The 17,286-nt window shown below is 40.9% G+C and overlaps 1 protein-coding gene across 6 annotated transcripts; it reads left to right on the top strand.

Annotated features, from left to right (window-relative positions):
* The first annotated feature begins 1,357 nt into the window (after positions 1–1,357).
* Positions 1,358–17,023, top strand: cdca2 (cell division cycle associated 2). 6 transcript variants are annotated; one of them, XM_033619902.2, is made up of 15 exons: positions 1,358–1,692; positions 2,289–2,481; positions 2,868–3,004; positions 5,738–5,903; positions 6,331–6,485; positions 6,934–7,077; positions 9,149–9,278; positions 10,481–10,809; positions 11,097–11,148; positions 11,254–11,328; positions 11,777–11,907; positions 12,433–12,495; positions 12,737–12,802; positions 14,839–15,004; positions 15,273–17,023. In XM_033619902.2, the coding sequence occupies exons 2-15, from the start codon at positions 2,289–2,291 to the stop codon at positions 16,217–16,219; spliced, it is 2,754 nt and encodes a 917-aa protein (XP_033475793.2). In that variant the 5' UTR covers positions 1,358–1,692; the 3' UTR covers positions 16,220–17,023. The 6 variants fall into 6 exon arrangements, with proteins under 6 accessions (XP_033475793.2, XP_033475791.2, XP_033475792.2 ...); XM_033619900.2 differs by having other exon boundaries at positions 1,359–1,692; positions 12,734–12,802; XM_033619901.2 differs by having other exon boundaries at positions 1,359–1,692; positions 12,430–12,495.
* Positions 17,024–17,286: the final 263 nt, after the last annotated feature.

Here is a 17,286-nt window from a genome sequence, read left to right as displayed (position 1 = left end):
TACTTTTATTTGACTAATAAACAAACAAAAACAGCAAATGAATTGACAATAAGTGCTGTGTTTCTCTGCTCTGGCCCGAAACCCCTCTCAACAATATGTGTTAAAAGGAATAAGAACAATATAAAGTATGTCACACTTGGCTATATAACCTCCAACAAGCAAATGCTGATAGCTACCTGTCTGGCTGACAGATTGGGGGAGTTTTAACTTTGAGCATCAGGTCAACTATGAACCAGCAGACTGAGAGAAGGATGCAGTTGAGCTCCAGCTGTTTGGTTTCAAGACAGCCAACAGCAGATGGGGCCTTACAGTCGAGGGAGCAAGTTCTAGTCCAGCTGGATCACTGGGAAAATAAGTTGTTTTTTATTTTACATCTTAAACATCAAAATGATTGATGGTGCTTGCTTTTTCCTCACATGCATCTGGGCCATCAGTGTTTCCTCAGTTTTTATTTAAATTAATGATGAAGTGATTTTTATCACAAGTGCAGTTTGCTTGTTTTAGAAGTCTGGGGTGAAGTCAGGTAATTTGGGACGCTTTTTGATAGATTAGCAAGTAAACCACCTAAAATCCTAAGACTACCTTCAGTGTTCAAGGACAACAAGGCTGAAGTAAAAGTATTAATTGTAGTTAAAATATAGTCAGCACTGCATGATGTCCAGCTTAGTGGACATATGATTAATTGTAATTCCTCCTAACATCAAATCTATACATGGAAAATAAACAACTTTATTACTTCTTAGATGGTGCCTGATGTTACCAAATTTTATTTACCTGCAAGGGTCTTCGATTTAGTAATGGTGATAAATTCCTAAGCAGCACATATCTTGCATTTCGTCAGCCATCATGGTTTTGAGAGATTTATATTGCACTTACAACACCTGGCCAGGGGGTGGCAGTGTATGACATGACGCCCCAGGGTCAACTGTAGTGGTTTATATGCAATTATAGCATCAAAACCCATGCATATATAAACAAATGGCTTTTAAGTAGCTGTCCACTGTAGTGACCACTATGCATGAAAGGGTTAAAGATCCCAAGATGTAAAACCTTATTTGTCTCATTTTACCTGTCTCAAAATTGCCTGACTTTAATAGAGATATCAAACCCATTCCTTTCTTCTTTAATCTTATAATCATGTTGACAACAAAAACATAAAATGTTTATGATATAATATGTTATAACTGTTTAAATTAGAAGATTATATCTATCAAAATATCGATGTATCTATCCTGCTCTGACTTTGGAGGTCACGTGGTATACTGTCTGGCATTTCTATTGGCCAATTCATATTAAACGAGTTCCGGTCGATTTTAAGCCCTTAATACGGAAGTTAGTTCTACCAAATGACACGGTTTCTCAGTTATTATCGGCATTTTTAAACAATATGCGTGGTCGTTATTAATATTTCATATTTTTAAACAAGACTACATAGTATATAGCGTATTTCAAAGTTGTGCAAATGTTTGTTTACAAGCGTTGCTGGCTTTTCCGCGGAGGGATCTATACACAGCCGCTGCCTCTGGCGTGGAGCGTAATTTGAATCGCTCATTGCTCTCTTTATGTTGTCTGTATTTTTTAGTAACATGTTTTAGATCTTATCGGGCTCTTTATGTCACAAGAGTCTATACGTATGTTTTAATATATATTTTAACGGGAGGCACGCCCTATTATTTATCTTAAATATATAAGGTAAGTGTTTACTCGTTGTCACTACATTAACTATAATGCCACTGTTGCTACTGTTAGCTAACGCCCGTGTGAAGGTTAGCTCGTGACAAACTAGCCTTTAACAACAACTAGCGTTAATGTTAGTGTTATTTTTTCGAGTTAGTTGGCAATAACGACGTTTTGTCCTTTGCAGAAGTCTACTATAGTGAGTGGCTCAGCTGTTGTTGAGCCGAGCCATTCATTATCAATTCCATAAGCACATTTATTATGAAGCCCATGTCCAACGTTAACTTAGTGTTAAACGTGTTACCGGGGTAATTAGCTAACTATATTAGCATCCTGCTAAAGTCAGGGGAACATCAACATTTTGCAGCGTTGTGGAGTTTGACATGAGGTTGTGTTCATGATGTTGAAGTTATATTATTACAACCTTTCATGGCCTGCAAGCATGAGCCTGATGGGAACAAAATATTAAGGAAATACAGGTGACTAAACGTTACAAACCACCTGTTGGCTTCCATCTTAAGTTTCCCCAATTAATTTCTGTTGACATGCTTTCTGTTCTTGTGGTTCAGCTGCTCTTGAATTATAGGATGTGTTCAAATTGTCTAATACAGATGGCTACCGTGAAGATGAACACTGCTAACACTGAGGCAGACCAGGAGGGGGGAAACTTGTCCCCATCAGAAGAGGCCTCCTCTTCTGTTTTAAATGACACCTCAGCCCCCCTGAATTTCTCCGAGCTCACACCTTTTCAGTTTGGCATCTCTGTCCGGAGTTTTACTCCAGCACCATTATCAAGCCACAAAGGTAAGAGGACTGTTTTTTACTTGACGCTGAACTGCTGTTGCATTTACAGTGCCTATAATAGACAGAAGTGTTTGCTTTATATTCATCTGGCTGCACTCAGCCACCACTGGTAGAGACCTTGAGAAAAGCTGTATGTACAGTATACTGTAGGTTTTATCATATAATCTGTAATGTCAGAAAAAATAACCACATAGAAGGAAACATGCGTGTTAAAGCTTACTACAGTCGTATGTGCGTGACCAAAACAGTAACAGATGCACCCGTCAACACTGCTGATGCACTAATAAATGAGAGACAACAAACATCAGGTGGATGTTTGTATTTCCCATACATGTTACCACCACTCAAGTTTTACTGAAGTGGCATTCTTCTCCCTCTCTTTCTAGATAAGTCTCGCCTAGCACAAATAAAGGCAAGGCGGAGGTCCAACATTGGTGTCCGGGGCTCCCCAGAAACAAACTCCCTCATCCGCTTCATAGCACAACAGAGGATGAAGACTCCACCAACCCCCAAAACTCCAGAGGTGAGATGCTTCTCTGGATACAGTTGAGCAAATCTTGCTCCCCTGTCACATCATATTGTAGTGTGAGGCAGTGTTCAGAGTACACTCCGGCTTTTGGTTTTCTCTCTGTGATTATAATTGAAAATTACATAATATTACTGATATTACATGTGACTATGCAGCATACTTTCTGTGCTGTTTTTCTTAATCAGGCATACAAGGACTGTCAATACCACAACTAGCCCATATAGAGTTGTACATACATGGGAGTGTTGCGCATCTACAGAACAAAGTCGCATAGTGTATGTGCACTCCGATACACATCTTGCTCTTTCCAATTCACTCCAGCTTTAAAGGATGATAACAGAAGAGTTGCGATCAGATTACCCCATTAGATCTGGCATCAAATTCCCACACATTGATATCGCAATCGTACACAGTGAGGCGTTGCGATTTTTTTAAAGCCTATTTAACTTAACAATTATGAATTGAATATTAACTGTGACTTGCACCCTTTGTATCATCGTTTACAAACATGATAATCAAAATGTGTAGCTATCAATATAACAACTATACAAAGTATTTTCTGATGTTAAGTATAGCAAAGATTTTGATGGCTGCACAAAGCTGCACTTTTTCCTGTATGGCATGTAAAAATTTGAACAGTACAAAGTTAAACCTTACTGTAGGTGGGAGATGAGGATTTATGTTTACACCTGTACAGTTTGTACTGTAATTTGTTGGGCAACTATGTCAATGTGATACAGAAAAGAAAAAGACAAGATTGTTTTACAGTACTGCGTAGTACAAAGGGGAAAAAAAATACAAAATTGGAAATTTAAGCATTGGAAACACCCTTTAGGTAGAACTGTATATGCACCACTGTATGAGTTAGTACAGTACAGTCTTTCTACACCTGATGTTCCTATTCTGTCTTTCTATCTGAATACAATTTAATAGTAAGTATTCCAAAGAAATATGAACTGCTTTCAAGAAAGCTGGGTCCTCCCTAGCTTCTCTGTACTTAAAATACCAGTCCAAATATAATGACTCTGCAAAACAAGCCTTGACAAGATCAATGTGGAGAGAAAGGTCAAACCATCTGAAAGTGTAATAATGCATAAACTCTTGCTTCTTCTGCCATGTTACACTCACAAGTCAGTCTTTAGACGCTTTGCTTAACTAAAGACTGATGACTTTCTCCTTGATTTTGTGTTTAGATGGGCGGATACAATTTCAGAGTTTAAAAAAACTCTCTACGTTGCAGAACCAATAGTAAATCCGCAGGGCGGTCCTTCGGTGGCTCGCTGAACTCTTGTGCTCGTAAACATAGTTCGACTAGAAACATATGTAGCGGTACAAAATGGCTTAAGTCGCTGTAAGTCCTTCATTTCCACAATCTTGTGGACTGAGCATATGTTTGATAAAACGGAGTTAAATCTCTCTGCATCCATTTTCAGGCTCTCTGTGTGTTTGTTTCCTTGCGGACGAGAAAAGGGGGAAGCACACATTTCTGGGAGGGTGTGTCCTTTTCAAAAATTCAAGAGGCATTGCTTTGTTGCTGGGCATTTTCGCCGGTGTGTTAAACTTTAGAAAGGAGTGTCCCCAGACTATCAGAAGCCGGAGATCTCTCATTGTCTGGTGGCGAGACTACTGCCATGTTGAATACTTTTTACTACTACTATTAAAAATAAAAGCCCATAGAGAACTCATTAAAATGAAACCCAATATTTCATTATCAAAGGGATACACCATGTAGCCCTGAGAGGTTAATATTAAAAGTTTTTGGTTTTCCTTTTAACAGAGAACATGTTGCTCTCACCGTACTCTCAGCAGTAACTTCTCACATCACTTCTGCACAGTCATCCACATTTAGACTGTCCATCCTTATTTTCAGTATGTTCTAAACCAAAATATAACAGTTTGTGTTTAAAGCATCTTTTAGCTGGACTAACAAGAGACAACCTCCAAGTCTAACTTGGTTCATGTCTTCTGATGCTGCTACAGGTTTTCTTAACATCACTATGCTTTTTCTGTTATAATTAGCTAAGAAACACACAGTGTTTTTTTAATTCTTAATAATTATTTAATCTGAAATGTATAGGACAAAATTATTTAGGATTAAGCCTTTAAATACACAGCTTCCATCAGGTTTCTTTCCTTGCTCACTCATTGCTTAAGATAACATGTTTCTGACCAATGAGGTACAGGAGGTGGGAACTAAAAAGCTTACGCCAATGCTAAGAGTCTGCTCATTAGCACAAATGGCTTCAGTGTGAAAGGTTCAAATGAGAGCTGTGCATCCAGCCATGCTTTGGCAAACTGTGCATGTTTGGAACACAGTGAGCATGTAATGTAGAGAGGAGAAGTGCATCATGCTGCAGAAGTGGTTTAACAAGTTTCTACAGACTTTTGGTGCGTTTTTCCACCGGGAAAATGACCAATGCTCAAGTCTGCAGGTGGTGAGTCTGTTATTAAAGGGGTCAATTTTGGGTCAAATTTTTAGTCAAAGAAAAGTACTCTTTTATTTTTGTGTGAATACTAGTTACAGAATATTCTAAAGCATGAAACTTAGTGTGACTTCACTGTTTGATGATGCAGAGCTCAGTAAACTTGAAAAGTAATATTCCTGGAAGGAGTGTGTGATAAATGTGCTGCCTCTCAGTAATACCACTTCTGTAATTTCAGAAGTCTATTACCTGTCAAACTGCATCACTGAGCAGATATGTTTGTTTTTGCTGTCTCAACTCTCAGCTTGTCAGAAGTAGCCCCTTCCTTCCCCGGGTCGCCTCCACGCTGAGGCAGAAGATGGCCTCCTTCCAGAGCCTGATGGATGTGGAAGAAAGTGGGGTCTGTGATCCGATGCCAAGGCAGGACAGCAACACTGGAGGATGCATCAAGACAAGAGATTATCTGTCTGGTGAGGCTGCCTCATTGCCACAGGATTAATAGTTTCATTTCTCAACAAGGATCTATGCCAGTAGGATTTCTTTATGATGTCTGGAGGCACTGTTCAAAAGCAGTGGATTAATGCATAGCACAATATAAGCCTGACTCTGACAATCTAACAGCAGTCATTTCTCATGAGCTTGGTCAGCTTCTTAAATGGGCCAAACTAAGCTGTTTGTTGCTGAATTGAGACTTTATCTCCATTTCTTTGATCAAGTTTTTTTCATAGTTTTTTTTTTAAATTGCATTTTTTATGATACGTTTATCTGATATGTGATATTTTATCTTTATTTAACTGGGGTGTCCCAAAGTCCCATTTGTTTATGTATTATTATATAACACATCTTTTCGATGGTTGTTTTTTTTTTTTTCCTCCTTTTTTTCCCCTCCCCTCTCAGATGGAAACAGCCCTTTCGAAGGGAAAGAGAACCACCCACCAATGATTACGCCTGTACCCAGCAAGAGGAGGCGCCTGGGCCCCCCAGAAGGCTGTAAGGTGGAGATTAGAGAGGCCGACACTCCTATCCTCCACTTGAGTTTGAAGGAGCAGCAGGTACTCTCACTCTGACCATGTACTTACTTGGCTGCTTTAAATAATTTAACTAAAAGGTTTTCCCTCTCTGTACTCGGATCCGCTGATTATTTTTAACTCCTCTATGAATGGAAGATCTCAGTGCTACACAGGACTTTTTAAATAGGTACATGCATCCACAAAGAGGAAAAAACAAGAACTCTCAAGCAAACAAAGTTTGATTTTAGTGCCGGGTATTGAGGTTTATTTATTTATCGTTGCATCTTTTTTTTTTTTTTTTTTTTTTTGTGAGCATCCACTTGTATCCTGCAAAGTGCAATGTCATGTTTTAAGTTTTCTGTGTTGTTCTAGGCACTAAAACAACAGCTTGGTAAATTTGTATTTCCAGTATCCACATTAGAAGTGTTCCTGCTATTGTGGAGCTGTGCCATAGAATGAAACAGTGGGAATTTTCTAACCATATTCACAGGAGGAAGAAGAGCCAGTGACGCAGGTTGTAACAGGACCATTGCCATCCAGTGAGACTGTGGAAGAGGACCAAGCTGTGCTTATATCCCCAACCTTTCACACTGACTTTGAGATCCAAGCCTCTTCCCCTGCTAAGACCCAACAGGTTAGGCCGAAATCCAGACTGCAACACACACGTTTGCAGTGCACACAAGGAGTGCAGTTACGAGTAAATCATGGAGAAACTAATGTAGACTTTTGTGATTCTGCTATGAAAGAAGTGCATTCCCCCTGTGAGAATTCCTTTTGAGTAACAGAATGACTTAACCATTATTCACATGGGAAAAAAACATCAAAAACACAGCTAAAACCAGTGAGGAGCTGTTGTGTAATTGACTGCACAGCCAGAGTCACGAAGAATTCAGGCTTTCTTTAAAACTGCCAAAGGGAAGTGACATGAGGTGATATCGCTAACTAACCAAGCACACAATTTCCTGAATGAAACATGTAATAGCCTTTGCCCACAGGCTCAGTACAGCACACTTACATTGCAACAAGCAGTAATCATATGCTTCTCAGCTGCAGCCACACAGCAGGTGATAACAAGGCCGACCCATTGTGACTGACGATTTCCTCCCTCAGCCAAGTGCTGTCATGCCCTTAAGTTATCAACATGTCTGGTCATGCAGGCAACAAGAGAGAAAACACTATTTTTAGAAATGTCACTATCGCCCCTTTTATACTGCCTCGTCATGGCGAGAATGTCGTGCCGTTGTTCTGCCTTCTGTGTACAATGTGTGATTGCAGATAGGGATGTCCTGATCCCATCTCAAAGATCAGAACGGCGGCCAATCAAGGAATTTTTTTAACTGATCAGGATTGGGTATATTAAGCTGTATTGAGGATCTGATCTTTTGTTTAACATCAGCTGTCACACTGGTGTTTTACTTGCAAAACCTTCACGCAGATACAGGTAGAATGCAGCCATCTCCAACTCTGCTCTCTTTTTCTCCTCTACTCAGTTGAGCTCCCCTGTGTGAGAGCAGGGGCTGAACCCCACCCACAGTAAAACACAATACGCCATAAATTACAGTAAAATGCAGAATGAGAGTGTTTATTTATGTTTTCATCAAAATTATGAGCACTCGGTTCATTTCAGCACAGTGTGAAAGACTCATGCATTTATGGCACATGGTGTTTCACCAGGGGTGAGGAGAGACAGACAGAGGTGCAGAAATGACAATAACTGCACTCACCATGTCGCTGAAAAGTGCAACAAAAGCCCCGGGAGCAAAAAGCCAACAAGAGTAATTCATTAATATAGCCTTATCTGTGCCAAAGATGTACAGATGAAGAAAAAAAAACACTCAGTGGAATACAGTTCATTCAGTAACAAAGGCAAAGGCTGCATCAAGGCAACAAACACGGGATAACTGTCTGTTAAGACACAGAGAAATTCCCTCAAGACAGCAACAAGGCCAAATAGATTAAAGGGGGGTTTGTTATTTTATACCTATTTGTTTATTTTGTAAATAAATAAAAATCACGAGATAGCTTGGATGCAGGGATTTTTTTCTAATGCATTGTAGAGCTTTTCAGTTGCGAAGCATATGTAGTGAATTGCTTTTAATAACTTTAATGTACTTGAGGTGCTCACTGTGCAGTTGTATTATCTAAGAAAATGGAAGTAGTGATCGGGACCCGGCATCGGTACATACTCAATATTGAATGACTTGGATTGGATATCGGGGGCAAAAAAAAAACCTCAATCGGAACATCCCTGATTTTGGAACGGGGGGAGCTGTCTCGTCTTTAAGTCGGCAGTGGACCTAGTAACAGTGCCGAATTATCGTCTGTGTAAAAAGGACAGCTGTCCGGACGGGATGGGTGTGACGATTTGGCAACTAATGCTGACTGAGCATTTCCTTTTTGTCTTAGCTAGCAGCAATAAGAAATGCAGTTTTTGTCACTTACTTCACTGCTGACAGCTGTTGGTTAAAACAGCTGGTTTACACAACAAGGTTTGGATTTTCCCCTTTTTTTTGTAAGTGGATCAGTTTAAAATGTTATAGAAGAGAAAATCTACATTGAACTGATTAGATGAATTAGTTATGATGATGTAATACTCAGCATTAGATTTTGTACACAAACCATTCTCTTGTACAACACCCTGTTCTGTGAAGCTCCTTCAACTGTAGTCCAACAGAATGGGGGGCTCATTTATTCTCTCTCAACAGGACAGTGTCTTTGAACACCAAAGCCTTGGCCAACCACCACCTGATGATCCTGCAGCCGCCTCACCAGCTCAGCCTGCCTCCCCCTTCTGCGTCCCCTCTTTCCCTTCTCTGTTGGAGATGAAGCCCATGGGTAAACACACAGTTCTCTCAGTGGCCATGCAAGAGTAACCAGCCTTTTATCTCGGTTCAGCCCTGCCTTTGAGGCTTGATATGTAGAGTTAAGCTTGATGCAGTGTATCCAGGCTGTAGGAGAGTGTCAGAGTTGTATTATCAGAGAGGAAATTCATGTTAATTAACAGGAGTTTTCTGTGTTGGAGGATACCATGGGAGATTTAGCTACAAGGGGAGTGTCTGCGTTCTTATGAAATGCCAATGTTGGCATCAAATAGCTCGACATGGGATGAATGTGCAACAGTTGTGCAATGTAGGGATCAGTACCCATCACTCACCTGAGTGAAGACCTGTGCTTTGATTAGCAAATTCAGTTGTCCTGATGTTGATAGCACAGACATGACTTTAACCTGATGAAAACCTTTTTTTCTAGTTGTGTGAAAACTACAATTAATCGGAACAATATTTATGGTATATTATTGTCTTAATGGAATACTTGCTGGGGCAGAGTCACACACACAGTGACAGGGCTAACTAACTAACTTGCTAACTGTTAACATCACACAGCTAACGTTACCCCAGAGTTATTAATGGGTTTAGTGACAGGCCTTTTTGGTGTCGGTGTGAGTTTTTGGGGGGCTGTTTAACAGCTCTGTCGGATGTTGCAATATGCATTGCAGTTTTTTAGAAAAGCGGCTGTGATATCAGGCATTTCAGGCTGTAACAATCCCAAAAAAGAGCCTGTAAAATCCTGAAATGACTGATTATTGTGTGACTGTAGTGAATCCTAACCAACCCTTCAAAACTAACTGATAGAGGCAGAGTTTGTAAACGGGTGCTTTGATATAGTTTTGCCGTTAACTGTGAACCCATATGACTGTAATTCATCAAGATTTTTTTTCAGTTTTTGAAATCTTCAATCACCAGAGGCATGCAAGGGAAACAAACTTTTTTTTCCCCAAATTTTTACATAACGCAGGATGAGTAATTGAAATACAAATGGTCATCTGGAGGGTTACTTTGAGTTTAGTTCTAGTATGTCATAATATATCTTCTAATAGATTAATTATAGTTTTTAGCTTCAACTACTATTTTCTGGTCTGGCTTGACAATATCTGAAAACTTTAAATTTATGTTGACTCAACTTGCAAGCATTGTGTAATGACAGTAACAAAAGGTAATCAGCTTTTTTGTGCATTCATGGTTTTACTGTCTTTGCAGGAGAGGATGACTCCACCGGGACCTCCGCAGTTAAGAAGAAAAGGAGGGTGCACTTTGGAGGTCCACTCTCCCCTGAGTACTTTGATAAGAACCTGCCTCCCAGTACACCATTACAAAAGGGGGGCACGCCGGCTCGGGCACCCACACCAGGTGGGAGCTTACTGCCACGCTCAGCGCTGAAGACACCGCAGAGAAGTGAAGCCCAAACACCTCCAGCTCAGCCAGATCTCAGCAGCCCTGCTGTGTTTGGCGCCTCACCTACACTTGCAATGTCTCGCAATCGCAAACTGCAGGCTATAGGAGGGGACAGTGAAGAGAATGATGTTAAGGTAGACAACATGCCAGGATTGTTTTAAGATTTTAATGTTTATGTGATACTAGCATGGGATACTGTTCTGTACATGTCATTAAATATTAGTTACAACATTGAGGTTTACATTGAAAGAACCTGGATTATCCAGGTCACTCTCAGCTAAAAATATCCAAGCTATCACAAGCAACTAGGGCTTTCTTTTCAGTACTTTAAAGGGTCAGGGTATGCCCTGCTCTCTGGTCTAGATTATGCATGTTATAGTCAGCATGAACAACATTGTTTTTCTTTGTTTTGTGGTTCTAGATTGTTTTTCCTTCACTGGAGGAGATTGACTCTGGGGTGACAAGAGATACAGGTTGATTATTACAGTTTATTTTCCCTGAGAGTTGTATCTTATTGTCTCTAGAATGCAGTCAGACTCTGTACTATAACAATTCTTTCCTTTTTATTGCATTTTCAGAATTTACGTGGGACACCCGGCCATTGAATTTAAACATTGCTTTCCATGAGGAGTCTCTTTCTCAGATTGTGACAGGTGAACAACAGTCATACTTCTCCATTTTTTCCTTTCATTGACACTTAACTTTATGTCCTCATCTCTGCTGTTCTCCACCTGCTCCCCCATCTCCTGACACATTCAAGAGTCCCAGACTATAAGACCTAACAGAAATGAAATTCATGTTTGTTTTGTGTAGCTCAAACAACTCAGGTTTCTCATTTTAAGTCAGCTGAGGAAAGCAAGCCAATTGCCAGACTACAAGTGTAGGAAAGGGTAAATATCAGGGACTTTTAAACCCCTGATTGAAAATATCAGAGATGGTACAGGACCTTTTTCATATGGATTCAAACTCCTGTGAAAGATCTGTTTACTCTGTGGGTTACCATTTACCATGCTAACCCACAGAATCGATATTAATGTTACTTACAGCTGACAAAGTCTCAGCAGGTGTCAATTCAGCTATAATCCTGTCGATTTTCCTCAGAGTCTGAGACTGAACCCAGCACAACCTCCCAGATGGATGCCCTGGATGAGCCTACATCCTTGCCAGATAAGGAGATGCAACATGAAGCAGATGTGGAAACCTGCGCCAAATTGAGAAACCGAAGGAAAAAGGTCTGCCGCCGTTAGAGCTCCAGGCTTTTTTTTTTTTTTTTTTTTAATCTTCTTTCTTGGAAAGGTCATTGTGGATTCACAAGATACATTTTTAGCAACACATAGCTCTGCATTTATTCAGTGACAGTCTGTTGAAGTCGCCTTTATTAAAATGAGGTCTAGGCAATATATTGATATTTTATTGATATCCTAATATGACACTACATATCATCTTAGATCGTGATAATGATAGTGATTTAATTTTCTGAACTTACCAGGCTGTTGCAGCTGTTTCTTGATTAGCCTTTACCCACCTAGTCATTAAAGCCACAGTAATGATGATGATTTATTGTGTAAATATTTTGTGAAAGCACCAATGGACAACCCTGCAATATGGTTGCAATATAAATATTGAGGTATTTGGTCAAAAATATTGTTGTATTTGATTTTCTCCATATCGTCCAGCCCTAATATTATCTTCTACAGAACCCCATATTGTGAAAATTCCATGTCATACACTGAAAACTTCTAAATTTCTTCCAGCAGTCAGAGCCAGAGCAGACATTTACCAGTGAGACTCCAACTCGTTCCAGCAGTCGTAAGAGAAAGGTCTGCTATTACCACAAACTGCTTTCAGCTTGATCTCACTTGTAAAAGTCTCCATTTACCAGATGAGATGCCTTTTTTTTAATAATTTAGGGGTCATAACATGCTCCTATTTAATCTACTGTTTAATTCCACTGGATCTGAGCTAAATCGCATCTGAGGATATCCACTTTGTGTGTGAGAGAGTGTGGCAGAGACGGTCTATATAATACATCCTCACGCCAACTCTGTGTTCCCCCAGCAGCCAGAGAGCGAACCTGTGAAGAGGTCGACACGCTCTGCTGCCAAGTCGGCCTCTGGGAAGATGAAGGTGAGTTGGCTGAGTCTGCTTGTTTGATTTCTCTTTACACCACTCCACTGAGGGATATGCAGGCCCGTCTTTCTGGGAGGCAGTCACGGAGCTGATAGCTGCACAATCTTACTACAACTTACTTTGCCTGAGTGGGGGAAAAGAACCGTGTTTAGTTGTTTATATGCCACAGTCAGTGTTGCTCCTACGTATGGCACACACCACAGATTAATAATGCTCACTACAGGATTATAAATAATATGAGTTTCATTATAAAATCTTAAATACATTCATAAAGTTATACCAAGTTGTGCATGAGCGGAGAACCTGCACTGCTGTCACAGATAATAGTAAAAAGCAGTTTGGCAAGGCTGGAAGGTGTTTTTAAATGCTTTATCAAGTCTCATTCAGCCATGTTAAAGGACAAGAAGGGCAGTATTCTATATTTATGGTATTGTCAACTAATCCATCAAAAGACCAAAACCAGAAATGTTTGTCTGTCTTATAATACTTGCTCACTGACAGCTGACCGGTGTGTCAGCCTTATCAGAAAAATGCACACAGTATTTCTTAATACATACATTCATTGTTGATTTCAGTGTTTTCAGAGTGTTTTTAACAAAAATTAACTATGGAATATCACCAGACTTTTAGCACATTCAGACCAAATTAATAAATGTGATAATCCAGACCAGTACAGTAAATGAGAGTCACAGGAGCTGTGCTTCTCACTAAAGACATGCATCATTCTGGATGGAAGTTTATCTCGTAGAAAAGTACAGCAGATAGTTTGTAGTTGACAGTATGCATCAAATAAGTCATTTGAAGGCAGTCTGCTTTCCCAGTCTGGATAGCAGTAGCTGTCCTTATTGTAGCTCACAATACAACTGCCCATTTATTGAGCTTGCAGTGTCTCAGTGTTCTCACAGCTTTGTAGTTGTTTTTTGTTTGTTTGTTTGTTTGTTTGTTTGTTTGTACACACACTCAGGCCTGTGTTTTGGTCTAAATGGGTTCCTATTCCAGTTCTGCCATCTCACTCCGCAGAATGTGGGCAGAGCTGATGAGATTTGATGAAAGCAGTGTGTAAATACTCTGAGATTAACTATAAGCCACAAGGTATCACTCAGAAAGGGCCCTAGTAACCAAATGGGAATTAATAGCCTCTCAAAATTAAAATGGCACATCTCTCAGTGAGCTAATTTTGATACATAATAAATTTGAACACAATAACACTGTAAGGGAAGAGACGTGACACACATTTGCCTCATTAACAATGTAAATAGCACTGTAAAATCTACCTAGCTTCTGTAGAGAAGTAAATGAGTGAGTCAGCGAGGGGTGGGGGTGATGTGATACAACAATGACAGAGTTACGGCTGACTCATATAAACAGGTCCAGCGCGGGCTGAACTGGCATCGGCAAGATTGAGTTATAAATGTTTGGTGTATGACATGTCTCTATCGTTACTGCGCTGCATTTTACAAAGTATAATAAACTCCTGCTGCATCCAGGCACCTCCTCTTCCTCCCCTTGCAGTTCTCGTACTCTTACGCCTGAGGTTGCATCCAGTAACGACTATTAGCCCACTAACAGCAGAACATTACCAGCAGAAACACTGAGTGTTTTTGCATCATCAGTGCATACATTGGACACACAGCTCTACTCACTCACAGCAGCACAGCAGCTCCGGTCTGGCTGTCAATTCTGTCTGTCACAGCAGCCTTTAGTGTTGGTAGGCTTTTACTCCTGACATGGAACCAATCAGATTTTGCTATGGGAAGGGCATTAAGGAAAGCTACAGACTGACTGCAGACAGACTGGTGGCTGCATCAGAGTCAAAGTAGCACATTTATTTAATCAACTATTAGATTTTAAATTGTAAAACTAGAAGAAGAAAAAAACAGAAAGTCATGACGTTGTAACTAATGTCGACATTGTGTTGGGCCGCCACAGTTAAAAGTTTTATGGGAAACACTACACTGAGGCAATATCAAATTTCAGTTGGCACTGATGTCTCATTACAAACCTTTCTAACAGTACTGGTTGTCTTTCCACAGACAACCTCTATGGCAACACGGCGGTGGAACAGGGAGGTGGACCGCTCCCTGTACGGCTCAAGGGCATATGCCTCAAAGAACCCTGCCCTGAGTCCCATCAGGGAGAGGTTGTCTCTTATCAACCAGTCTCCAGCAGCACAGCAGATCCCCTCTACATGCTGCACAGGTAAAACATACATGCAATAACTTTATCTTTATAGCAGGTGATATTTTATTATGCATTTTCTTCTATGTTGTTTTAGGAAAATATATTGTAATTCCTGTATTTTCCTTTCTTCCATATACATATTTCCATTATGTATGACCTCTTCAAAACCTGCAGTTGTCAGATGCTAAATATATTTTTGATTCCCGAAAAGTTAGAACTTGTGGAGGGCAGCGGTGATCGGAAATTAATACCCATAATGTTGTTTTGTCCTCATGTCTCCCAACAGCCCCAAATGATGAGACCCACTTGCACCGTGAGATGGCTAACGACACTCAAGCGATCGGTGACCTCACTATGACAAATGGCCCGGAAAATTCTTCCGAAGATTCCGTCACATCTCCAAACTCCAGTGAAGATGGCATCACAGGGAAGGGCAGGAGGGCTTCAGGCCCCAGGGTCAGGGAGAGAGGACTGAAGAAAAGGAAGGTTAGTGTTCCAGATGATAACTGGCTTAGTGAGGAGAATCTGGACCAGACTGGAGAAAAGACACAGGAATACTGTGAAGACCAAACCACTACAAACCTTGAGGCATCAGGGGAAACCCCACTAAACCACACTGTGCTCGAACAAGAAGTCAACACGGGACATACTGCCCAGACTTCTCCAGATATACACTGCACAGACTCAGATGGAAAATTAGAATGTCATGGTAGTCTGGAGGCACCCATTTCAGACTGTCCACCTGCAGCTGAAAAATCCAACACTTTGAGTCTGCCAGCAGAGCCATCACAGAGGAAAGCCAAGCGGGGCAGGAGGAGCTCTGCAATCAGCTCATTGCTACAAGAGCAGGGGAACCAGGCAGAGGAGCACCCAAAGAGCCATGAAGTGGAGAAGGGACAGGGAGACCAAGCAGCTTGCCAGCAGGAAAACATCAGGTCAAGCTCTGATAGTCAGGAGGAGGAAGGAGCTGAGTTCGCCCCCTGGCAGGCTGACTTTAATTTTGAGGATGTGTTCAAACCTGTCGCCACTAGAGGGCAGCGCTCAGTACGCCGCAGCCTGAGGAACCAAAGCAATGCAGAGCACAGCAGCAACAGTGCAGGTCTCGCCTGGCTGCCTCGGACCTCCCCTGACTCCAGTAAAGAGGCCCGCAGGAGGACGCGGGGCCGACGGCTCAGTGCTGCTCAGCCTGTCCAACCTCCACTCCCTGAGGATACACAAGACAGCGCTTTGTAAGACTTTCAATCGACAACATGAACTGAGATTAAAGGGAGGGATAACTAATTCATTCATCACACCTTCACACACACACACGTACCCTGTTTTCTTGGGATTAAATGGAATGATTTTCCAAAGAACAGGCTGATTGTTTTATATTAGCGAAAACACTGATGCTTTTGTTCCCTGTGAATTATTAGAGCTGACCAGTAATTTGTAATTTGCCTGTTTCCCCTCTGCTAACCAAGCCGGTCAATACGCTGTGAGCCCAATCATCTCTGCTGACCACGTCCCAATCAATATCCAACCACTCAGCTGGTAATCACACAGCATCTTCAGACTCACTCTCCAAAATCATTGGATTGAGCATCTCCAAGTCAATATCTACTCTTTGTGGATAGATGAAGATGGCTGTACTGCGTTCACCTTCTGTCACGCAAGGCTGGGCAGGAGGAGGGGGTAATAATAATGGAATAGTAATGGGGAGAGAAAATGTGCCTCACACACAGAAATCTAATTAATAGGCTTGAACATTTCTGTTTATTTGTGGTCGCTGGAGTGTTGTGTTTTTTTGTTTTTTTTCTCCCAGTGATCCAAACTGTACATACAGGAGGTTCCCAACTTGTTGCAGTATCTGAGCTTTAAATAGATGATTTTGATATACTGTTAATAATTATTAGTAATAGCCTGTTGGATTGAAATGGTCTTAAACATTGCACCAAATCAAAAATGTGGTAGTGTTTTCAGTGAGTTTCCTGGAATGTCAGATGTACCTTTCTTGACTCTGATTCTGATTAAATGCTTTGGTTGCAAGTAAAGACACCTCATTAGACCAAATTGTGTTCATTTGAACGGATGATTTATACTCATTTGGAAGGGAATTCATCCAGGTAATAAAAAAGCCACTATCTCCACAGATGTGGTGATCCAGCTGTGTGGTCCGCTCAGCTCAAGAACAGCAGCTTCCCATTCACATAAACCAGGACCTCGCGCTATAACCGAATGCACGGCTACATAAATTACCATTCTGATCTACATTTTGAACACAGCCAAATGTCTGGAAGTAAATTGACCTCTAACCTCAG

The sequence above is a fragment of the Epinephelus lanceolatus genome, chromosome 9 (assembly GCF_041903045.1).
Source record: "Epinephelus lanceolatus isolate andai-2023 chromosome 9, ASM4190304v1, whole genome shotgun sequence".
Lineage (NCBI taxonomy): Eukaryota > Metazoa > Chordata > Actinopteri > Perciformes > Serranidae > Epinephelus > Epinephelus lanceolatus.
The sequence above is the reverse complement of the archived record's forward strand: the minus strand, read 5'-3'. Positions and strand labels throughout refer to the sequence as shown.